At 43.3% G+C, this 25,868-nt stretch overlaps 1 protein-coding gene across 1 annotated transcript; it reads left to right on the forward strand.

The window, feature by feature from the left end:
* Nucleotide 1: 1 nt before the first annotated feature.
* On the forward strand, nt 2-25,359 carry LOC138975489 (cytochrome P450 4F2-like). The gene is made up of 13 exons (XM_070348193.1): nt 2-38; nt 1,721-1,895; nt 2,824-2,971; nt 4,024-4,196; nt 5,070-5,194; nt 9,461-9,523; nt 10,457-10,580; nt 11,047-11,197; nt 16,419-16,548; nt 20,469-20,664; nt 21,322-21,404; nt 23,236-23,301; nt 23,685-25,359. The coding sequence occupies exons 2-13, from the start codon at nt 1,731-1,733 to the stop codon at nt 23,791-23,793; spliced, it is 1,533 nt and encodes a 510-aa protein (XP_070204294.1). The 5' UTR covers nt 2-38; nt 1,721-1,730; the 3' UTR covers nt 23,794-25,359.
* Nucleotides 25,360-25,868: the final 509 nt, after the last annotated feature.

The following is a 25,868-nucleotide window of genomic DNA, read 5'->3' on the forward strand; positions in this document are numbered from 1 at the left end:
TCAACATTGGATGCATGTTCAAGGATAAACAAAGCTGGGTGAGAAAAAAGTAACGATTGTACAGTTTCAACGTAACGCTTCATTGTAAAATTAAATAGACTAGATTTTGCAGAAGTAAGTCAATAGTTTCACGAACAAAGGCTTGCTTGCCTGTCTCCTGCGAAAGAGACGATTTTGTGCATCAGGATCACGTACACGGTACAGTACATCCTGCACGTACAACTACATAAGTGTTTTAAGACTCTCGATATCTGTTCCAGTTCCACTTTGATATCATGTATCATGAGGCGTTTGCTGATAACAACCTGCGCATATCGAACGCGAACATAGTATCTTGACTCATACTTTTTAAAATAATAGTCTGTGATTTCATTGCCAATTAAATTGAAGTGTGTGTGTGTGTGTTTTAAATTTATTCTTTAGTGGTGTTCATTCAGACAAAGACGTATTATAAACATTTTGTAAGTCTCTAATACAGTGCATGAAAGTTGTCTTGCATTTACTTGCTCAACCTTTTTACTGGATGTTGTTGAAATGTGCATATATTATGACAGTTCGTATAACCTGTGAGTTAGTTGAAACCACAATACATTTTAAGATGTTTTTGTTTTTCTAGTTTCACTTGTGTTGGAGGTGTGACATTCCGATTCGTTATATGATAAAGCGGCGTCAGTATGAATTGTTTTGATTCTAGCTATAACTGCTGCATCAGAATATTGATATAATTAACGAAGTGGATTCACAGCGCGCGGCGCGTCAGTTGTGCAGCGTTGCGATTTACAACACGCGGCGCTATGAGGAGCGCTGCGATTCACGACGCGCGATGTATTCTGCCGATACATTTCCTTCACAATCACAAAGTTTACAACAGCTACATCTATCTGATCTTTTTGAGAAACGAAAAACAGAGCTCCATTCTCTCTCTCTCTCACTCTTTCAACTGAATTCCCAATATATCGCTGCGCCGAAAAACGTGCCTACCTCTGCTGAACAATCCTTCTCATTGCGGTCAATCAGTGCGCATGCGCCAATCTTGGACTTACAAAATGCGACCCTTTGACCGATCGAACCATGGGTTCGGGTTAGGGTTAGGATTAGGGTTAGGATTAGGGTTAGGGTTAGGTTGTTCACGACCTGATTAATCTCCCCATGTTAGAGCATGCGCAGTTGACCGCAATGAGAAGGATTGTTCAGGCAGAGTTTTCAGTTCGTGACACCGGCCTTGAATACTTGGCAGTCATATCACTACACGTCATTGCATGGTTTCTACTATATGGAAAGGAGCTGAGTTTTTAGACTGGGATGACGTTTTTAAACAATTATCCGAGTACAGTGCCGCGGAACTGTTAATCGGTGTCACTCCAGTTAACACTTCAGCAGCCATTTTTTCAGTGGGTTTTTTTCCCGGTTGATTTGAAGTGAACGCGTATATTCAGTCTGCAGAAAGTGCAATTTTGTTGTCTTGCAGCCCTAAAGTTGCTTTTGAGTGTCTATAGAAAGAGTGTAAAATGTTGCTGATAATCATGCATGTACAAAAATAAAGCTGCGCTGGTGAGAGCAATAGCCGCGCTCTGGGAATCGCTGCGCTGCACAACGCGCCGTGCTCTGTGAATCGCCGTGCTGCACAACGCGCCGCGCTCTGTGAATCGCTTGCCTATAATTAATGTTTTACTTTTTTGGATTAACTTGATGCTACAGTGTCTGATATGTTCTGTTGCAGTCATTTCAAAATGGCAGCTGTAGCAGCCACTGTGGTATCCATTGGATTGGTGGCAGCAGTCTGCTTTCTCCTCATCAAGCTTGTGATTGGCTTGAGAGCATATCGCAAAAAGTGTGACTTTTTAAGGCAATTCCCTCATATCAAACCACATTTCATATGGGGCAATCTGCTTGAGGTACAGTGTGCTGTGTGAATGTGTGAGTGTGGGTGCACATTTTGTGTGTGTACATATGTTTGTGTGCATGTGTGTCAGCCATTTGTTTAGACAAGCTTCATTATTTTACTGTGCATTAATCACGGAGCACATATATATAGCATCCATGGATAAAAATCTAGAACTTAAAGTTCTGCTATGGTACTAGCTGATAGTAATATATCTCACATGAGTTTCTTTACAGTTGGCAGTATTCCATCTACCACATCCACACTGTGCAAATAATTTTCACAGCTGCATGTGAACAATCAGGGTTGTTGCTAAGTGGGTTTTTTTCTGGACATTTTCACAAAGGGCCATAAAAGGGTGGAGTGTGTGTGTGTGTGTGTAATTTTTTTTTTATAGAATTTAATGCAGTCGTTAAATTGGTGTCACCTTAAAATCTGACGACTGTGAAAAAGCTTATCAGTTCTGCCGAAATGGCGACAAAGTTTTTGGCGATTCGTGTACACTACATTGGGGTGTGCACGTTAAAGATCCCACGATTGACAAAAGGGTCTTTCCTGGCAAAATTGTATAGGCATAGATAAAAATGTCCACCAAAATACCCGTGTGACTTGGAATAATAGGCCGTGAAAAGTAGGATATGCGCCGAAATGGCTGCGATCTGTTGGCCGATGTGAATGCGTGATGTATTGTGTAAAAAAATTCCATCTCACACGGCATAAATAAATCCCTGCGCCTTGAATATGTGCGCGATATAAATTGCATAAAATAAAATAAAATAAAAAATAAAAATCCCTGCGCTTAGAACTGTACCCACGGAATACGCGCGATATAAGCCTCATATTGATTGATTGATTGATTCATTCAAAATAAGTATAGGCGTTTTGCCGATCGACCCTCCACACCAAACATTACATTCCTGACATTTTTTTAATTGTTGCAGTATCCTGGTCCTGATGAAAGGGGGCTGAAGTTTCAACGTGAGATGACAGCCATGTTCCCGCGAGTGTCATCGGCTTGGATGGGACCTTTCTTACCAATGATTATGGTGTCACATCCAGAGACCATCAGAATTATCCTGAAAACTTCAGGCAAGTGTTCCTACATTGATGTTAACGTTTTCATCAATTGTATTTGTGATGAAAGGAATACTTTGAAATGTACCAGCCACAAATGTCCCTACATTGCAAATGGCAGCTCGAGCTTTCTCGAGAGGGATTCTTTTAGTTCAGTTACTGGGTGGCCGAGTGGTAACGCACTTGCGCTCGGAAGCGAGAGGTTGCGAGTTCGACCCTGGGTCAGGGCGTTAGCAATTTTCTCCCCCCTTTCCTAACCTTGGTGGTGGGTTCAAGTGCTAGTCTTTCGGATGAGACGAAAAATCGAGGTCCCTTCGTGTACACTACATTGGGGTGTGCACGTTAAAGATCCCACGATTGACAAAAGGGTCTTTTCTGGCAAAATTGTATAGGCATAGATAAAAATGTCCACCAAAATACCCGTGTGACTTGGAATAATAGGCCGTGAAAAGTAGGATATGCGCCAAAATGGCTGCGATCTGCTGGCCGATGTGAATGCGTGATGTATTGTGTAAAAAAATTCCATCTCACACGGCATAAATAAATCCCTGCGCCTTGAATATGTGCGCGATATAAATTGCATAAAATTAAAAAATTAAAAAAAAATCCCTGCGCTTAGAACTGTACCCACGGAATACGGGCGATATAAGCCTCATATTGATTGATTGATTGAGTTAATAGACAGCTAGTGGGGCTGCAGGAAGTGTCCTCTAATTTGAGGTACATACTTACATTACCAGGACCATTGTAAGCATGAAACATGAGAAGTGCATTTTAGGGGGGGGGGGGGGGGTGTTGTGCTAGTTCAAGCATTAGTGTTTGTTCATATCCTACTCAATTTTGTTTAAATTTATTTATTTATTTAATTTTATTTATTTACGAGGATTTATATCGCGCACATATCTCACCACACAAGGCGACTCAAGGCGCATGTTACCTATTAATGCTAAACTTGTACTGAAAAATGTATTTTAGGGAATGTTGAGGTTGTATTCGATCAAGGGCTTTTGTGTGATTTAAAGATGTGCGAATACCTTAAAATGCCTTTGTTCCTATCCGATTCACAGAGCCAAAAGCACACCAGATTTACCATCTCATGGAGCCGTGGATCGGCGACGGCCTGTTGCTGAGCAAGGGACAGAAGTGGGCACGCAATCGCCGCCTGCTGACGCCAGCGTTCCACTTTGACATCCTGAAACCCTACCTCATCATTAAGAACAAAGCTGCAGACATTATGTTGGTAAGACCTGGGGCGGTATGCATGAACAATTGCCCACCTGTTTGGGACCTGAGGTGCTGAGTCAGATTGGTTGAAAGTGAACTGTGTCAACCAATCTCACTGAGCTCTTGGGTCCGGCTCAGTTGGGTGCTTTCTCATGCATGGCTGGAATCTACTACAAGGGTGCCTGCATAGCAAGGCCTCTATGAGGAGAGGAAGCTTTCCTGAGCAAAGCAGTGGTGTAAACCTTTACATTTTAGTGGCCTGCATGATTTTGGCTAAGAAAATCACAAATACCGTTCAGCTACAAGGGGCTTTGAAATGTGGGCAGGTTGATAGCTCAGACAGTAGTGCACTTGTTTGAAACCTAGCTGTTGTCGCTATTGGTGCGGGTTCAACCTCCATGTATAGCAAGGGATTTATTTTCCAGAGTCAACTTTGTGCTGATATTCCTCTGTGTCCGAACACTATGGTGTGCACGCATCCACACGATAAATTTGTCAAGTTCACCGCAAAAGTCTCGGCTTGAAAACATGAATACACATATGCAGAAAAAAAGAGTTGAGTACATCTGTACTGTTTGGCAGCTCGCTTTCCCTAGTGAGAATTTCCATGAGGGTATAACCTCACAGGACGGTTAGGTACCAATACCAATATGTGCACATCTTTTTTTTTATAATATACTTGTGTGTGTGGGGTGGGGGGGAGGGGGCAGTCTGTCTGCAAATCTGTGTATGTTTTGTGTGTTACATGTGTGTGTGCGCGTGCGTGCATGCGTGCAAGTGGTTTCATTCAGCAATATTTCCACTCATTTTTCTTCTGAATGTTTCAGTTTCAGTTCAGTTGATAATGTTTGATTGACTGTATTTATAACGATGATAACTCTTATTGCAGGAAAAATTTGCAAGCTACCATCAGCGGGACCAATATTTTGAGGTATTCAACATGATCAGCAAGCTCACCCTGGATATCATTCTGAAGTGTGCCTTCTCCTACGATACTGACTGTCAGAGATTAGGGTGAGTGTAGCTGTTAACAAACGGGTGCCTGTAACGGCACATAGCTGTTAACAAACAGGTGCCTGTAACGGTACATAGCTGTTAACAAACAGGTGCCTGTAACGGTACATAGCTGTTAACAAACAGGTGCCTGTAACGGTACATAGCTGTTAACAAACAGGTGCCTGTAACGGCACATAGCTGTTAACAAACAGGTGCCTGTAACGGCACATAGCTGTTAACAAACAGGTGCCTGTAACGGCACATAGCTGTTAACAAACAGGTGCCTGTAACGGCACATAGCTGTTAACAAACAGGTGCCTGTAACGGCACATAGCTGTTAACAAACAGGTGCCTGTAACGGCACATAGCTGTTAACAAACAGGTGCCTGTAACGGTACATAGCTGTTACAGACCTGTTTACACTACACATTGAGCGTAGTAAACTACGAATTTGAATAATATACTACGCAACTACGCAAGTCTGTCGTTTTCTACGCAAACGGTATTTTTTAAAAAAAATTGTTTTTTTTTTTCTTTTTCGTCTTTTTCCTGTTCCTTGTCCCGTTGTGCTCCCACACCGCCCCGTCCCTGCACGCAAACGGTATTGTTTCGGCTACGCATATCACAATCCGTAATTTTCTTCATCTCCCTTGACCGATCCATTTTCCAATCCATGTTTTCGGCCAGCAGTCGTTTGCTGCGTGCAGCGCGTAAAGCGCCCACGGGCGTTGCGTTGTAGCTTGTTAATGCCGAATAGGCTTCTCCAAGCAAATGCCGGGCACAACTGAAAGCGTTACTGCCAAACCATGCGGGCGTTTCAACACAATGGCTGAACGCAGAGCACACGAAAGTGAAGATGAGAACTGTGAAGAAAATGACTCCGAAAGGCCACCGACCAAAAAGAAAAAGACGAGCAATGCGCCGAACCAAGTCTTTCTGCCCAAATATCATCAGGACTACCCATGCCTTGTCTTCGCGGAAATCATTGTTCTTGTTGTTGTGATAGGTCGACGAGAAATTCTACACATTCAATTACAAAACTACACATTTGCCTCATTTTGCTCCCAGAAAATACACATGCAATGTTTTAGGGGTAAACAGGTCTGCTGTTAACAAACAGGTGCCTGTAACGGTACCTGTAACGGCACATAGCTGTTAACAAACAGGCGCCTGTAACGGCACATAGCTGTTAACAAACAGGTGCCTGTAACGGCACATAGCTGTTAACAAACAGGTGCCTGTAACGGCACATAGCTGTTAACAAACGGGTGCCTGTAACGGCACATAGCTGTTAACAAACAGGTGCCTGTAACGGCACAGTGGAACCTCCCTTTTAAGACCCCTGATTTAAGACGATTGATGTGCACCCTCAAAGGTGGTCGTCTACATTTTTGCTTTTTGGCTCACGAAGTGTAGCCATGCGATGCTAACTTTTGTCTGTCTGTGCGTGCGTATGTGTGTATGTCTGTGGTAGAAACTTTAACATTTGAAGACGTCATATTACATTGACGTCACATTATGACGTACGAGGGTTAGACGTCACGCGATGGAATTACTGAAAGTCTCGGTGATTGTTATTTTGAGCGGGCCGAGACTATTTGGCAGTCGTGTCCATGTAAGTAGGCTACATGCAGACAGACAGATCTAGATCTAGTGTCTCGCTTTCTTGCACAGTTTTACCTATGCTCTTTCTGTGTGTGTGTGTGTGTGTGTGTGTATGTACTGTGTGTGTGTATGTGTGACGGAGTGATTGAGTTTGTGTTACTGTTTGTCGATTTCTTACGTGAGCCTTGAAGGCTTCGCCTCTTGTTTTCAATAATCTTATGGTTAGATTTCGCTAAAAAGTTATGTCAGATGATGAATGAACCATGGGGAAAAAAGTTATAGAAAAAAATATATACTGTTCAAAAAAAGAAACGCATAGCTTGTAATATTTGGTTAATTTAGTTATATGGCTACAAGGATATCCACCAAACTGCAGAAAATGTTTATCTGGTCGTCGACCTTTCGTCCATTGCCACAAGTGAGCTCTGCACGTGACGCATGCGTTATCAGTGGCTACAATGTCAAAATTGCTCATTTGGCATGACCACTCGTCATGCTTCAGTGTAATCTCGTGAAACTCGGGGAATATTGAGCTCTCACCATGTCTTCCAAAACCCATAAAAGCGGATTGTTCGCCACAAAGAAATCAGACGACAATTCAGCGACGAAAGATGGCCCGATTGAGCAGAGAAGACCGCCAAATTGCATTGGGTCGTTTACAAGCAGGCCAAAGTCAAAGTGCAATCGCCAGGCACTTCCACGTGTCCCAGAGCACCATCAGTAGACTGTGGGTCAGGTTTCAAGCCACTGGCTCCGTTGCTGACTTGCCACGAGCGGGAAGACCAAGGGCGACAACTGCTGCTCACGACCGCTTCATACGGCTCCGCCACCTCCGGAATCGTTTCCTGTCGGCCTCATCTTCTGTCCAGGCTCTCCCCGGGCCACACCGATTATCAGACCAGACCGTGCGGAACCGCCTGCATGAAGCTGGTTTGAAAGCTCGCAGACCTCACAGAGGAGCTGTCCTCACCCGCCGCCATCGCCAGAACCGAGTGCAGTGGGGCAACCAGCACCTTCGCTGGACCGTCCGGAATCACTGGAGACACGTGTGGTTCAGCGACGAGTCCTACTTCCTGCTCCAGCGACATGATGGTCGGAGGAGGGTCTACCGGAGAGTAAACGAACGTTACGCGCCCAACTGTGTGGATGAGGCACCCGTTCATGGTGGTGGAGGCGTCATGGTGTGGGGGGCGATCAATACCGCTGGAAGGAGCACCCTGGTGCACGTCCAAGGGCGCATAACTGCCCAGCGATACGTGGAGGAAATTCTGCGCCCACACGCCCTTCCTCTTCTGGCTGACCAGGATGCCATATTCCAGCAGGACAACGCTCGCCCGCACACAGCACGACTCACCACCCAGTTCCTCACCGACCACCATGTCCAGGTGCTTCCCTGGCCATCCATGTCGCCAGACATGAACCCGATAGAACACCTCTGGGATGAATTGGACAGACGTGTGCGCAGGCGAGAAGAAGCGCCGGCAAATCACCGCGATCTATTGCAGGCACTTCAGGAGGAGTGGGACACCATCCCACAGCAAGATATCCGGCATCTGATCCAGTCCATGCCCAGAAGGTGCCGGGCAGTTGTTGCTGCTCAAGGCAGTCACACCCCCTACTGACTTGACAGCCTCGGCACCCAATCGTATTGATTGACTGATTGATTTGAAGATGCAAATGAACTGTGTGTGCATTCAACTGTGTCCATACCAAATTTCAAACAAATAATCTAAATATTGGATTTTCTGTTAATTGTTTCGAAAAATAAAACAAATTTGGCAAGTAGCAACTATGCGTTTCTTTTTTTGAACAGTATATGTAAAAAAAGATTTTATTTTGAGGTAGCGTGACTCACGCTTCCAATATTTTGTTTTCTGTTTGCTGAGAACATGTGCTTTGCCTAAAAATACTGACCAATCAAATTCATGTCACTATGCTTATAGCCACGCCCAAACAAGTGCAGCAACAGTTTGACACTGGAGCGCTGTCCACGCTTTTTTTTAAACGCACGAAATGCACGGGATTTGAGAGGAGTTTTGCGCTTGGCATTTTCCAAATAAGGATATCCTACTATGGGTACTACGCTGGAATACTACAATGAATTTTCAAACGGCTACACTGGCTTCGTCTTTCCTGATCGAAAGGGGGTGTATTGTTGATAATTGTAGATAATAGACTCTGCATTTTAATGGTCAAATGGCGATTTCGGTATAAAAATGTAGACAAGGACCTTTAAATTGGGACAGCAAAAAAATGAACCTACAAGTATTCATAGCAGTTTCTGATTCAGAAGAAGGGAACTTGGGTAAATTAACCAGACATAGTTGAAGACCTGTGTTCATGTGTAATGATACATAAATTGACTTTTGAGTGGGAGAACATAAAACAACCACTAATTCAGCTTTAGCCCATCAAGGTAACAAGGTCTTCTGATGCCTCTATTTGTTAACTTTCATTTTATATTACATCATTTGTGTGTGTGTGTGGTGTGTGTGTGTGTGTGTGTGTGTGTGTGTGTGTGTGTGTGTGTGTGTGTGTGTGTTGTGTGTGTGTGTGTGTGTGTGTTCAATGACATTTTTATGATGCCTTCAAAAGTAGATCAGCAATTTCTCTCAAGTTTGATGTTATTGCTGCATGCAACTTCTACTTGCTTTAAATATATATACTGTCTTGTTTCAGGGACCAGCACCCATATGTAAAGGCTGTCTTTGCCCTGTCCGAGATGACTGTAAAACGATTCTTGTGAGTACATGTACCAAGTTTGACTGACTGAGGTTGATAACGTACAACAACAACAACAACAACAACAACAACAACAACAACAACAACAACAACAACAACAACAACAACAACAACAACAACTTGAAGGGAATGGGGGTCAGGGATATATAAAAGCTGGGAAGTAAGAATTGGTCAGCTGTTCAAATTGCTGCTGCTCTATGCCGGACTCCCCCACTTTTCCATAAATTCTCAGCTTTCCCAGAAATGTAAAAATGAACAATTTATAAACGTGCTCATATTGTACAATTTCGAATGTAAACTTCAAATTGTTTCTGGGTCCCACCAGAAGTTAAGTGATTTCTGCAGTGGCAGCCTTAGAACTTTGGTCCTGTGTATGAAAACAATTATTCCTGTTCAAATGTACCTCCAGTTTGGATTGATCGGACTCGATCTGCTTTGCTTTCTTCAGTCATAAAATAAAGGGCGGGGATATAGCTCAGTTGGTAGCGCGCTGGATTTGTATTCAGTTGGCCGCTGTCAGCGTGAGTTCGATCCCAGGTTCGGCGGAAATTTATTTCAGAGTCAACTTTGTGTGCAGACTCTCTTCGGTGTCCGAACCCTCCCCCGTGTACACTACATTGGGTGTGCACGTTAAAGATCCCACGATTGACAAAAGGGTCTTTCCTGGCAAAATTGCTTAGGCACAGTTAATAATTGTCTACCTATACCCGTGTGACTTGGAATAATAGGCCGTGAAAGGTAAATATGCGCCGAAATGGCTGCAATCTACTGGCCGTATAAAATTTCATCTCACACGGCATCACTGCAGAGCGCCTAGAACTGTACCCACGGAATATGCGCGATATAAGCGTCATTGATTGATTGATTGATTGAAAATATCCACTGAAAAAGAACAAGACATACAAACATTAATTGTTGTTTTCTTTTTCACAGTCAGCCATGGTTCCACACAGATTGGGTATATTTCCTGACGCCAACAGGGCGCAAGTTTCGGAAGAACTGCCAAATAGTGCACGATGTTGCGGAGGAAGTGATCCAGAAACGCAGAGAAGCTCTGGTAAATTTAGCCTGCAAATACTTGTCCTTTATTTTCCAGAGTCAACTTTGGACATCTTCTTGATGTTGGAACACCCCTGTGTGCACGCATGCAAATGGTAAAGATCACAGCAAACGTTTCAGTGCTTGGCAAACATGAACTGACCCACACATTGAAATAAAAGAAAGAAATAGAAAGCGGCACACTGTCTTGGCAGCTCGCTTTCCCCAGAGAGAAAGCGACCCGGACTTCCATTTCCCATGAGGAAAATCTCAGCACTATATCATAATATGAAATTTCCTTACTGTAATTAACCTTTTTTAAAGCATGTCACCGAGAAAACTGGCAATTACTCTCAGTTAAGACATGCATGGTTCAAAGATCAAACAGTAGTTCCTTTGTTGTAGTAATTGACATGACTGGAGATTATACAGAGCACAGTGACAGTGATAACAGTATGAATATAGTATATATCTCTGTGTGACAGCAAAATGGAGAGCAAATAAATCCAGAGGAACAGGGTCGCAAGCGCCGGTGTCTGGATTTTCTGGACATTCTCCTGACGGCCAAAGATGAGAATGGGGAGGGGCTGAGATCTGACGAGATCAGAGCCGAGGTTGACACATTTCTGTTTGAAGGTAAAAAAAAATTCTGTTTTAATAATACATTTAGCTTTCACTTTGAATTGCAGTTACTGTTTGGGTACAGTGGCACCTGTGTTAAGGGGACACTATTGGGACCAAAAGTGTCCCTACCTTGCAGATGGCCTCTCATGACAGGTAGATATATATATTGGCCAAGATAACAGAGAAAGGGACAACAGAATTGTGTCCTTTCATAATAATAATAATAATAATAAGAACATTTATATAGCGCTAAATCAAAAACTTTCGTTAAAAAGGCTTGCTCTAAGCGCTTGACATCTAAACTAAAACGTCATTCACACTCTTTACAATGATGTACAAGAACTTCATGTCACACTCTTTCATTCAGTATAGCACCATTCACACAGTTATTATTCTGTACAAAACAATAAGCTAGTCTAACATTTAAAATGTTCATAAAATGAAAACAAGAGAAAACCAGACTGATTAAAACAACTGCTTAGTGCTAACAAAACATGAATCTTAATAATAACGTAATACATGTTTAACTATTAAGACCATAAAAAAACCTATATGCTAAAATAACTTCGAACTTTTAAAAACTTCTTATAAAATACACAACACATCTAGATAAACACCAGAATGATAAAACAAAAGGCAACTCGTTAAAACTATTAAATGCATCAATGTCTAAAACACGAAAGACTCAAATATAAAATACACAATTCTCTAAAATTGTTTATTAAAACTGAAACCGACCTGCTCAAAGTAAACCATACCCACCCCCTCCCTACCCACCCCCAACCCTCCTCCTACACTAAATACTAATTATTTCTACTCTTAACTTCCCAACTACACGTTATCCATAAACTATGCACAGGAACATGTGTGTCAGCATTATGTGGCACCGACATGACTTGTGCATATCTAGCCTACAGCTAAGGGTTAAAATTAAAGGACTACTGCAATAAAAAATTATATTTATAATAATTTAAAACAAAAGACAAAAATAACAAGCTGAATAGAGATGGAACCGTTACAGAACAGGATGGCAAAATGTTGCGACTTTAGGAGTTGTGTTTCAGGAAGAGGTGAGTTTTGAGTGCTCGCTTGAATGACTGTACTGACTGAGAGTGGCGAATGTGAGAGGGGAGAGAGTTCCATTGAGTAGATGCGCAAAATGCAAAAGTGCGTTGTCCATATGCTTTTGATTTTGTGTGTGGGATGACTAGGGTGCGGCTATCAGAAGAGGAGCGGAGTTGTCTAGCAGGAGTGTATACAGTGAGAAGTTCAGAGAAATAAGCAGGAGACGAGGCAGAGAAGAAGTGAAAGCAGAGAGTGGACAGTTTGTATTCAATGCGGGCTTGGATGGGTAACCAGTGGAGTGTGCGGCGAAGTGGTGTGACATGATCTTTTTTTCGTGCTTTGAGGATCAGTCGTGCTGCAGAATTTTGAACTTTCTGTAGTTTGTGCAGGAGGTAGAGTGGACAGCCAGAGAGAAGAGAGTTACAGTAGTCAAGTTTAGAAAGAACAAGAGAGCAGACTAGAGTGTTTGTAGTTTGAACGGACAGAGTATGGCGGATGGTTGCGATCTTGCGGAGTTCAAAGTATGCGGACCTACAGATGTTGGAGATGTGCTTGTTGAGTGTCATGTCTGAGGAGATGGTGAAGCCGAGGTTTCTAGCTGAAGAAGAGAAAGAGATGTCGGTATTGCCTACTTGGACAGACGAAGGTTGAGAATTTGGGAACTTAGTGGACTTTTTCATGCACAGAAGTGCCTCTGTCTTATCATCATTTAGTTTTAACTTATTTTCTACCATCCATGACTTAACATCTAAGATACAGGTCTGAATGGTCTGGATGGCGGCATGTGTCTCAGCGGGGGAACTAGGCTTATACAACTGGGTATCATCAGCAAAAGACTGGTTTGAAACGGAATGATTTTGAATGAGGGCAGACAAGGGTTTGGTATACATAATGAAGAGGACGGGGCCAAGTACAGAGCCTTGAGGGACACCGAAAACAAGGGGGGCTGGGGCTGATCTCTGGCCATCGACAAGCACAGCCTGAGTTCTGTCCGTAAGGTAGGACTCAAACCATGCCAGCGCTGGACCAGAGATGCCATACAAGGTCTGGAGCCTGCTCAGCAGTGTGACATGATCTATTGTGTCAAACGCTGCCGAGAGGTCCAGTAGGGTGAGCACAGACACATCACCACCATCCAGAGCAGACAGAATGTCGTTGGTCACCTTGAGCAGGGCAGTCTCAGTACAGTGAGAAGGACGGTATGCTGACTGAGAATGCGAGATCAGATCATGAGTGTTCAAATACACTAACAGCTGCTTTAAAACTACTTTCTCAATGATCTTTGACAAAAATGAAAGGTTAGAAACAGGGCGGTAGTTCTTTAAGACATTTACATCGAGATTGGATTTCTTAAGGAGCGGTTTTACAAGTGCAGTTTTGAACAATGATGGAAAAACACCAGACAACAGGCTATCATTAACAATCTGGGTGAGAACAGGCAACAGAAGATCAAGGTTTTCAACAAGTAATGGTGTGGGCAATGCATCAAGTGGACAAGTTGTAGGTTTGGATTTCAAAATAATCTCTCTAAGGTCCTTCTCACTGACTTTCTGGAATGCTAAAAACGTACAGGCAGGGGAAGCATCAACATGAGTGGGTGCAGCAGAATTAACAGCTAGCGTGTCAAGTTCTGATCTAATATCAGCTACTTTCTGGATGAAAAAATCACTAAAAACATCAGGCAGCTCACTAACAGGAAATACAGTGGGGAGTGGGGACACCTTAGTGCGGCCAGTCAAGCGGTTGCAAATATCAAACAGTTTCTTGCTAGAAGAACAAGTGGCAATCTGAGTCTGCAGAAAAAGTGTCTTAGCGGAGTGTACGATCTTGGTTACAACGTTCTTGGTGTAGTTAAAAATCTGCTTATGTACAGTGAGACCCGTCTGAAGGCACTTGCGCTCGGCACGCCTACGCTCACACTTTGCATCACGCAGTTCCTCACTAATAGCAGGATACCACGGTGCTGACTTGGACGGACGGACACGGCGACGCAAACTGGGAGCATGGACATCTAGAGCGGCACGGAGTACAACTTCAAGCTGATCAGCTGTAAGAGAAGGGGACAGCGCAGTCTGCAGCTCTTCCCTGAAACTATCCTTATCCATCGTACGCAGACAACGGACAGAAGTGAAAACAGGGGGTGGGGTGGGGGGCCTAGTCATCAGATCGAACAAAACACAAAAATGATCTGAAGATAAAACATGAGAAACAGTTACAGACTGAACAATATGGTCATCAGGCCTATGCATAACCCAGTCAAGGATGTGGTTCTTCTTGTGTGTTGGTTGACTGACAGACTGTGTGTACTGAAAAACATCTAACAAGTCTAACATCTTGACAGTGGACGGGTGGTTACAGTCATCAAAATGAACATTAATATCACCAATCAAAACAGGGGTTCCAGACAACGTGTTGCAGTGATCAAGCAGATTATGAAAATCTGAGAAAAACATAGTGTCAGTGAGTTTGTTCTTTGCGTTGGGGGGTGGTCTGTAGATGCAGAATAACTGAACGGGTTTTTGATGAAGCGCCAATGTCACCTGTACACACTCAAACGAGGTGTGTTTAAACGGCAGCACAGTGTTAAAAGAGACATGTTTAGCTAGAGTGTTCTTGATGATGACGGCTATTCCTCCACCGCGGCCGGTGGTGCGGGGATATGATCGCAGAGAGTAGTTCGGTGGTGTTAAATCGGCACAGACACTTTCATCGCCGTTTTCCTTCAACCAAGTCTCGGTAAGAACTAAAATGTCTATGTCCTTATCTGTGATGTAGTCTACAATGTCTGTGCGTTTGCATGCTTGTTGTGTTGATGAGACTGATTGAGTGTTGAAGAGTGCGATGTGGAGAGGTGTGGAGGAGGAGATGGGGGGTGTGGCCTGTGTTCGTGGCTTACGATCTGGTACGTCTGGAAGCACTGCCCCACTCCTCAGTCGCGGTCTGCGGCGATGCCCCCTGTGTGCCTTCTTTGGGCGGTTGCGTAGGCACGGCAGCTGGCGGCAGTGGATACCGTTGTCATTAAGGCGACAACACAGCGATGACCCATCGCTAGCGGCACAGCTGGAAGCAGAAGACATCGACGATGGCAGCGACAGAGGACCAGGTAATCCATGTGCGAAGGGCACCGTAGAGCAAGGTAATCCAAGAGTGGAGGCCAGAGGATGATCAGCGGAGGTCAGAGGTAATCCAAGAGAGGGAGAGGGGGTCACAGGAGGACTGCCTGTATTCATGGGAGGTGTCCTGTCTTCCGAGGGGCCTTACATCAAAGGTGTACCGGGACCACTGTAGTTGCTGTTTGTTTATGTGACTTTTTCAACACCTATGATCATTCAGATGTAATATTTTTGAAAACATCTCCTGTGTATGTACTATATTTCTAGCTAAAGTGTCCTTATGTTGTAGTTGTCCTTTAATGAGGAAAGAGACCACAGGTGTCCTTTGATTGAAAGTCCACTCATTTGAGAGGCTTTAATATAGAGGTACCATTTTACAGAGGGGTGTGTGTATTTTTTCCATTGCACTGCAGGAACGCATGTACCAGTATCTGTTCCTTCATGTTCAGTTGTCCTCTAATGGGAGGTAAGCGAAAAGGGACCACAGGTTTCAGGTTTATGGAAAGTCCACTCAATTGAGGGGTTTATATGGATACTTCTGGACGAGCGCAGTGGCGTGGTGGTAATTAAGACGTCGGCCTCCTAATCGAGAGGTCGTGAGTTTGAATCCCGGTCGCTGCCGCCTGGTGGGTTAAGAGTGGATATTTTTCCGATCTCCCAGGTCAACTTATGTGCAGACCTGCTAGTGACTTAACCCCCTTCGTGTGTACACGCAAGCACAAGACCAAGTGCGCACGGAAAAGATCCTGTAATCCATGTCAGAGTTCAGTGGGTTATAGAAACACGAAAATACACAGCATGCCTCCCCCGAAATCGGCGTATGCTGCCTGAATGGCGGGGTAAAAACGGTCATACACGTACAAATCCACTCGTGCTAAAAACATAAATGAACATGGGAGTCTAAGCCCATGAACGAAGAAGAAGAAGAAGATGAATACTTCTGTACGGGGAGGAGGGGAGGGGGTGGCAGGAGGTGTGTGCCTGTCGACTGTACTGCAAGAACTCATATATTTTTCCTCTTTATTGTAGTTCCGTCATATGGTTTGCCCGTGCAGGTCATGACACCACTGCTAGCGCCATCTCGTGGGTGATGTACTCACTGGCAGAACATTCCGAGTTCCAGTCCGAGTGTCAGAGAGAGGTTGATGGACTGTTGAAGGGTAGAAAGACAGACGACCTCTTGTGGTGAGTAAATATGTGCTTTAAATTACGTACAATATACCGACACATGCACAGCATGGCGGTGACCCTACAAATAATGTTCCATTGCTGTGTAAAAGAAGAATTGCAAAAATAACTCTGTCAGGTTTGTATGGGTTGTGGGAGTGTGACCTACCTTTTATTGCAAATTTGCAGACAAACAATGCAGGGTCCAATCTCTAGCGACGGGTGTGCCGGAAACACATGCATTAATCTCAACATGTTTCCGGCACACTCCTCGTTAGTGATTGGCCCCTCCATTTTTGGTCTGCATTTTGCAAGAAAATGTAACTATTCCACAACCGGGAGTTATTTCCAAAAATCGTCTATTTATTATTGCTGTGATGTTTTGAACTGATTGGAAATACCCTTCCTCCACAAAAACGGTAGCTTTCAATAGCTACAACATAAAATTCACACAGAACAGCCTCTTCAAGACTGAATGTATCGTATGAAACACTGGCATCCAGAATTCACATCACAATCACATCGTATGAATAAACAATCACCTGTTGTTCATGTTTTTCAATAACAAAGATAACAACGTAAATGTACTCACAAGAAACATGGACAATTAAACAATGAAAATGTACTCACAAGAAACATGGACAATTAAACAACGAAAATGTACTCACAAGAAACATGGACAATTAAACAATGAAAATGTACTCACAAGAAACATGGACAATTAAACAATGAAAATGTACTCACAAGAAACATGGACAATTAAACAACGAAAATGTACTCACAAGAAACATGGACAATTAAACAACGAAAATGTACTCACAAGAAACATGGACAATTAAACAATGAAAATGTACTCACAAGAAACATGGACAATTAAACAATGAAAATGTACTCACAAGAAACATGGACAATTATAAACAATGAAAATGTACTCACAAGAAGGTTAACATGGACAATTAAACAATGAAAATGTACTCACAAGAAACATGGACAATTAAACAATGAAAATGTACTCACAAGAAACATGGACAATTATAAACAATGAAAATGTACTCACAAGAAACATGGACAATTAAACAATGAAAGTGTACTCACCAGAAACATGGACAATTAAACAACGAAAATATACTCACAAGAAACATGGACAATTAAACAACGTAAATGTACTCACAAGAAACATGGACAATTAAACAATGAAAATGCTAATTGCTAAATGAACCTTTTTGTTGTTGTTTATTTTCTGTTTCTGGTGAGTACATGTTCATTGTTATCTTGTTCTTGTTCCTTTAACCTGCAGTCTCTTGTTCCTATTCATGTTTTTCAAACAACAGGGAAGATTTCACCAAGATGCCATACCTGCAGACCATGTCAAATTTGTGTGCAGACTCTCTTCGGTGTCCGAACTCCCCCCCCCCCCGTGTACACTACATTGGGTGTGCACGTTAAAGATCCCACGATTGACAAAAGGGTCTTTCCTGGCAAAAATTGCTTAGGCACAGTTAATAATTGTCTACCTATACCCGTGTGACTTGGAATAATAGGCCGTGAAAGGTAAATATGCGCCGAAATGGCTGCAATTACTGGCCGTATAAAATTTCATCTCACACGGCATCACTGCAGAGCGCCTAGACCTGTACCCACGGAATATGCGCGATATAAGCCTCATTGATTGATTGATTGATTGATTGATGTACATTTTCATTGTTATTTTGTTCTTGTTCCTTTAACCTGCAGTCTCTTGTTCCTATTCATGTTTTTCAAACAACAGGGAAGATTTCACCAAGATGCCATACCTGACCATGTACATTTTCATTGTTATTTTGTTCCTTTAACACTATTGTGACTAGCACTGCCACGGCGTTTACGTCCTGCCTGCCCAAGCTTGCCACCAAGAAACTTCCCAAAAATCAGTAACTGTAAAGAAATCTGTCTAGCAAGCTTGAATTAAGTCCAATCACCACCAAATTTTGTGTACTAATTCAAAAATGGATGCCCAGTTCAGTCGTGCTATTTATAAGTTTGTCACGCGATTTGTTTTAGCAAAGGGGGGTGAAAGGGGGATAATTTGTGTTTTTTAACGTTTTTTTGTGTGTGTTTTATTTTCTACTGCTTTTTTTAAAAGTTATTTTTTAACAGAAAGTATTATAAATAATGTTATAACCAAACAAGGTGTAAAACCTATGAATTAGCTGAAATATTGTTAACATTGTACACAGAAATCTTCTTCTTCTTCTGCGTTCGTGGGCTGAAACTCCCACGTACACTCGTGTTTTTGCACGAGTGGAATTTTACGTGTATGACCGTTTTTACCCCACCATTAAGGCAGCCATACGCCGATTTCGGAGGAAGCATGCTGGGTATTTTTGTGTTTCTATAACCCACCGAACTCTGACATGGATTACAGGATCTTTTCCGTGCGCACTTGGTCTTGTGCTTGCGTGTACACACGAAGGGGGATAAGCCACTAGCAGGTCTGCACATAAGTTGACCTGGGAGATCGGAAAAATCTCCACACTTAACCCACCAGGCGGCCGCGGCCGGGATTCGAACCCTCGACCTTCCGATTAAGAGGCCGACGTCTTACCACCCCGCCACAGCGCCCGTCGTACACAGAAATAAGGAGACAGTACAAAGAAAAAAACAAGCAAATCACGCATTCACTCACAGCATCCTGACTCAAATGAAACAAAACTGTAGATCTAATGACTCACCAAATGATGTCTAGGTAATCCATATTGAATATAAGTCACATTTTCACAACAAAGTACCAACTGTACACCTATGAACAATTCCAAAAGGATTTGAAGGCTCCAGCCATCCATTGTTATCAGTGCTGCCACGCCCCCATAGCTCCTGCACGATTCCGAGATACATGTTCGTCTAGCAGTATCACCGCCAACCACGTGTAGTTTGCCGACTCGTACTAGCAACAACGGGACTGTTTCTTCCTCACTTTCACTGCTTGTATCGCTTTCGTGAGGCGAAAACGATACGTCTGAATCATGCTCTACGGGATCCTCTATGTCCAACATCCGGAGAATCTCCTCCCGAGACAAGGCTCGCCTTTGATTCATTTTTTTTCCTCAAAAACGCACACAAATCAGGCGGATTTGCAAATGGCAGAAGGGGACGCCAAGTGTATCAAGGGAAACAACTCAATTTATTTGCAAGCTTCAAAAACCGGGAAGCAATCACGAGTCGTGTACCCGCTATGGCTGGTACTGAAAAATGCGCTTCCCGTCCATGGGCGTGTCAGCGCTGGTACTGATTTATCAGTGTCCCGTCGCGAAAGTGTTAAAGGTACTGAACTTGTCAAATCCAGGTGCACGGAGCCCCTGGGGCTTTTAGTCATACATCAGGCAGCTATCTGTTAGAAGAACTACCAAGTTTCATTGACTTGCACCCAAAGAGTCAAGAACTTACAATTAATAGGTAACATGCGCCTTGAGTCGCCTCGTGTGGTGAGATATGTGCGCAATATAAATTCTCGTAAATAAAAATAAAATAAACTGCGACTTTTTTACGAATTAATTTCGTACTCGGACCCGGCTCAGGTCTTGGCCTATTTTTGGATCTAAATTTAGATCAGGTAGATCACCACATCATGCACAAAAAAACACGTCACTAAAGCAAACTATGTCAGACGTCATCATGAGTTTGTGTAAAACAAAATGGAGGCCGGAATCACTCGGTTGAATCGAACTCCCACCAAACACCAACGTAATAACTGGGTTAATTTATGCACTCGCGTGAACAAGAAACTGTCGAGCTTCACAGATGTCGTCGTTGGGTAGTTTTGGGTTTGTTTTACTACCCTAGGTGGATTTTTGAACTGTAAATGCACTCAGCTGCAACAAAAACGCAAAACGAAGGCTGTGAGCTGCACTGTGCCTTTAACTTGCAGTCTCTTGTTCCTATTCATGTTTTTCAATCAACAGGGATGATTTCTCGAAGATGCCATACCTGACCATGTGCATCAAGGAAGCAATGCGTCTTCACACACCCGTCCCCTTCATCCAGCGAGAACTGACTCAGGACACAGAGATTGACGGCTGCATTGCACCCGCTGGAACTGTCATTAACATTGTCATCTACAACATCCACCACAACCCTGTCATATGGGAGGACAGTCTGGTACGTGTTTAGTTTACGGTCTCTATTTTCTGACACTTGAGTTGCAGAGTCGTATCATTCTCATGTGCATTATGCACGCACCTGAAGACTGTTGCGCACATTCAAGATCCTGAGTTTCCAGCAAAAGCCTATAGAGACTTGGAAACATTAAGATATCAAGCAATTGCATGCTCAAAGACGGTTTCTTATTGCTGTCCATGTGTCAGGGTGAAAAATGGTGTGGCACGCAAAACTCTCTTCATAAGGTGACACTGGTGACCCTGGGAGTGAAAACTCGGGAACAGACAAGAAGAATGAAGAGTGCAATTGCATTGACATCAATGCATGTAGGGCATGAAAACACTGTCTGAAAATTTGCCTGTGTCATCGGTACCATGAAATTGTTATTGCTCTTCAGACAGGAATTCTGGTAAAATCCACTGTTAAATTATTGCGTAACTAGCAGAGCACTATTAGTTACGACATATATTGCATTACTGTCAAAGCACTAACACTTTATGATAATGTGTATATATAAGGGAAGCAACTTGTATTTTTCCTCTTCGGTTTTACCATGGCAATGAATACATCTGGCCAGTTAACCGAAAGTCTGTTGGTGTATTTGTGTGACTGCACAGTGAGAATGTAACATCCACGGAGGACTTCTGTCTGTTTCAGGAGTATCGACCACAGAGGTTTAGCGAGGAGAACTGCAACGCTCGCAGCCCTTACGCCTTCATCCCCTTCTCTGCTGGTCCCAGGTTAGTTCTCACAATCAAAAAGATTTGAAATAGGGATTAATCTTTTGGTTGTTTGATATTGAAGCCACACTTTTTACATTTAGTCAAGTTTTGACTAAATGTTTTAAAATATAGAGGGGGAATCGAAACGAGGGTCGTGGTGTATGTGTATGTGTGTGTGTGTGTGCATGTGTGTGTGTGTGTGTGTAGAGCGATTCAGAGTAAACTACTGGACCGATCTTTATGAAATTTTACATGAGAGTTCCTGGGCATGATATCCCCAGACGTTTTCTTCATTTTTTTGATAATGTCTTTGATGATGTCATATATCCGGCTTTTTGTAAAAGTTGAGCCGGCACTGTCAACCCTCATTTTTTAATAAAATTGATTAAAATTTTGGCCAAGCAATCTTCGACGAAGGCTGGACTTTGGTATTGCATTTCAGCTTAGAGGCTTAAAAATGAATTGATAATTTTGGTCATTAAAAATCTAAAAATGTTATTTGTCATTATTTGCTGATTCCAAAAACATATAATTATGTTATATACGGATTAAAAACAAGCGTTGAAAATTAAAAATATAAAAATGATGATTAAAATTAAATTTCCGAAATCGATTTAAAAACAATTTCATCGTATTCCTTGTCGGTTCCTGATTCCAAAAACATATAGATATTTTGTTTGTTTGTTTGCTTAACGCCCAGCCGACCACGAAGGGCCATATCAGGGCGGTACATATAGATATGATATGTTTGGATGAAATACACGCTCAGAACAAGCGGTGGACAGATGATGCTGCGAGTATACGGTCTTGCGGAAAAAATGCAGTGTGTTTAGTTTCATTCTGTGAGTTCGACCGAGCTTGACTAAATGTTGTATTTTTGCCTTACGCGACATGTTTTTAGTGACATGTACAACTTGCAAGGAACATCCAAAGGCCTGTCACAGTCATAATAATATTTTGCTTGTCAGGTTTATATGTATAGATTCTGATTTGAGAATATCATGAGGGCTTTTGGACTGCTGTGAAATTTCAGACTGTTGTGTGACCTTAGTTATTTTGCATCACAGTGTTACATCTTCAGTAACAGTGGTACCCGCGATGTGGGACCCCTCTGATGAGAGGACACCTCCCTTAAAAGGACACATTCTGGGGTCCCTTTGTCCATCATCTCTACCAAAATATACCTGTCATGACAGGCCACCTGCAATGTAGGGACACTTTTAGCTGGTCCTAAGGGTGTCCTTTCATCACAGGTACCACTGTACTATAATCAGACATTTGCAGGGTTAGCCCAAAATAAAACGTGTCGATTTTTGTCCTCAAGTTGAAATTATAGGTTGAAAGGGGTGTTGTTTGGTGGGTTGCCCTTGTTTGTTTTTGCTTTTTTGGCTCACGTAAGTGTAGCCTATGCGATCGTAACTTTGTCTGTCTGTGCGTGCGTGTGTGCGTGCGTGCGTGTGTGTGTATGTCTGTGGTAGAAACTCTAACATTTGAAGACGTCACATTACATTGACGTCACATTATGACGTAAGAGGGTTAGACGTCACGCAAAGGAAGTACTGAAAGTCTCGGTCATTATTATTTTGAGCGGGCCGAGACTAGTTGGCAGTCGTGTCCCTGTAAGTAGGCTACATGCAGACAGACAGATCTAGATCTAGTGTCTCGCTTTCTTGCACAGTTTCACCTATGCTCTTTCTGTGTGTGTGTGTGTGTGTGTGTGTGTGTGTTACTGTTTGTCGATTTCTTACGTGAGCCTTGATGGCTTCACCTCTTGTTTTATTTGTATTTGTTGTTGTTGACTTGTGGTTTACCTGATTGCTCATTTTGCTTGTATGCATGGTTCTTGCAGAAACTGCATCGGTCAGACTTTTGCCATGCATGAGGTCAAGTTGGCAATGGCAAAGATGTTGCACAGGTAAGCGTGTGTGCACCGTTGTGTGTGTATGTATGTGTGTGTGTGTGTATGTGTGTGTGTGTGTATGTGTGTGCGTGCATGTGTGCATGCGTGTGTGTGTGTCTGTGTGCATGCGTGCGTGTGTGTGTGCGTGTGTCTTTGCCTGTCTGAGCATTAATGTATTTGTGTGAGCTAGTGCCCGTGTAATGGCAAATCAATATGTCAGAAATGAGAATGACATGCAAAAAAAAGTTTTTAAGATTTGCCAGAATGTGATGTACTTGATACTCTGCATTAATTGCGTACCTGATTGACGAAATGTAATTAATTTCTCAGAATGATATTAGAACTATAATTTTCAGGCCATGGATCATGTTTCTGGAATTTTGTGTCATTTTTTTCAGGTACACTCTTGAACTTGACCCAAACCACGAGGTGGAGAAGTTTGAGTCTGTTGTCATGAAAACCAAGACTGGTATTTACATGAAAGCCATACCACGACGACCTTCATAAACAGCATAAACTTAGGAGAAGGGAAAATTCAGACCAAATCACAGCGCATCTCTGACAGAATTTGGAGCATTAAGCACTGAGACATGAGTGATCTGTTGATATATTAAACCATAAGGATATATTATTGTTTTGAGTGTAAAGTGTGGCTCTCATATTAGTATAATTTGAGATGATAAGTGTCCTAGCAGTATTCTATTTGAATGAAGGTCAATTTATTTTCATTTAAAGATGGGCTGAGTAACATTTGAACCAGCTCGATCCAAATAGGTAATATGAGTCTTGAAGGTGCGATATTAACTGTGTTGCTTGTTATGTGCTGTGCAAAATAAGATGTAGCTTAAATTTGTATTTTCAAGTACAGTGGGACTTCGGATGAAACTCTGGAGACCCTTGGAACCAGCCAAAAGTGTCCCTACATTGTAGGTGGCCGTTTGTAAAATGTATATCTTGATCAAGGTCATGCGTAGACAAAGGGACAATTGAAGCTGTTCTTTATTGGGAGGTGTCCTCTCTTCAGAGGGGCCTCGATACATATCTCAGGTACCACTGTATAGGTAGTCAGTTGATCCACAGGTCTAGGCCTGTATTATAGTACACTGTCTGTAGATATGATGACTGTAACGAACTCTTTGTGGATAAGACATCTGTGTTGGTGTTGTTGCTGTAGTAAATTGTTACTTACTACTGTTGTTGTGGTTTTTAACATTCATACATGTATTATGTTGTTGTTTTTATACTGACGTCCAAAAGAAACGCGAACAATATCATTTATTTTACAAATAATTTTTTTCTGGATTAACAAAAGTTGCGTTATTTTGGGCAGCCAGTATATCAAGACCGATGTCTGAGGAAGGTGTATTGGGAATTTTACCGCATCAGCGCACTTGCAATCCACGTAAAGCCCGAGTTAGCTGAGACATTTTTCTTGTGCAGTTCAGCTGCACGTGCAAGAAAAGCACAAAAGCTGATCAGTGAGTGGTGTTCACTGTCACTAGAGGATAAAAATGGCACAAAGTTACAGGTTTCATCAGTCCATCATTCGACGCTATCACCATGCCAAGACTCACTTCTGTTGAATGCGAGAAAGCCATTGGACGTCTGGAGGCTGGGGACACGCCGGAAGCCGTGGCTGCGACTTTCCAATGTCACATATCCACCATTTATCGTCTCCTGCAGCGGTTTGTGATAACTGGCTCTACTGCTGATGCCGAGCGAAGCAGCAGACCCCGAGTGACGACGCCAAGGCAAGATCGGCACATTTTCCGCAGCCATGTTGCACATCCCTTCAGAACAGCTGCAGAAACAGCCAGAACTGTTATAGAGACACACCAGGCACCCATTTCTAGGCAAACGGCCAGCCGGCGACTGCGCTTCAGGGGGCTGAGGAACTGCGGTCCAGCCAGGGGACCCGTCCTCACCGTGCGCCATAGACAGGCACGCCTGCATTGGGCGCAAGGCCACCTCAATTGGAACAATGTTCGCTGGCAGAACGTGCTTTTCAGCGATGAAAGCCGTTTCTGAATTGACCATGCCGACGGGCGTGTTCGGGTATGGAGAAGAAGTGGTTACCGCTATGCTGACAACTGTGTCGTGGAGAACAACGCCTGGGGTGGGCCCAGCCTCATGTTGTGGGGCGCCATCGGCCACAACCAGGTGCTAGGTCCCGTCATCTTCCAAGGCCTGGGTCCTGGACCCGGTAACGGCGTAACAGCGCAGCACTATATGGACCAGGTGCTGCACCCTCATGTGCTGCCCTTTTTTCAAGCCCATGGAAACTGGGTTTTCCAGCACGACAACGCGCGCCCCCACACCGCCAGGGCCACTCAGGATCTCCTGCACCGCTCAGGCATCCAGGTGATGCCTTGGCCAGCGTTATTTCCTGACAAGAACCCTATTGAGCAATTTTGGAACTTGCTCCAGACACAGCTCAACAGGGTGGTCCCAAGGCCCACAACTGTCGCTGATCGGGCCGTCCGGCAGGCCTGGACCAACATTCCCAGGCAAGCCAGCAACACGTTGGTCCGCTCAATGCACCGCCGATGCCAGGCCGTCATCGATGCGAATGGGGGCCACAC

This window comes from Littorina saxatilis, linkage group LG9, assembly GCF_037325665.1.
Source record: "Littorina saxatilis isolate snail1 linkage group LG9, US_GU_Lsax_2.0, whole genome shotgun sequence".
Classification (NCBI taxonomy): Eukaryota; Metazoa; Mollusca; class Gastropoda; order Littorinimorpha; family Littorinidae; genus Littorina; species Littorina saxatilis.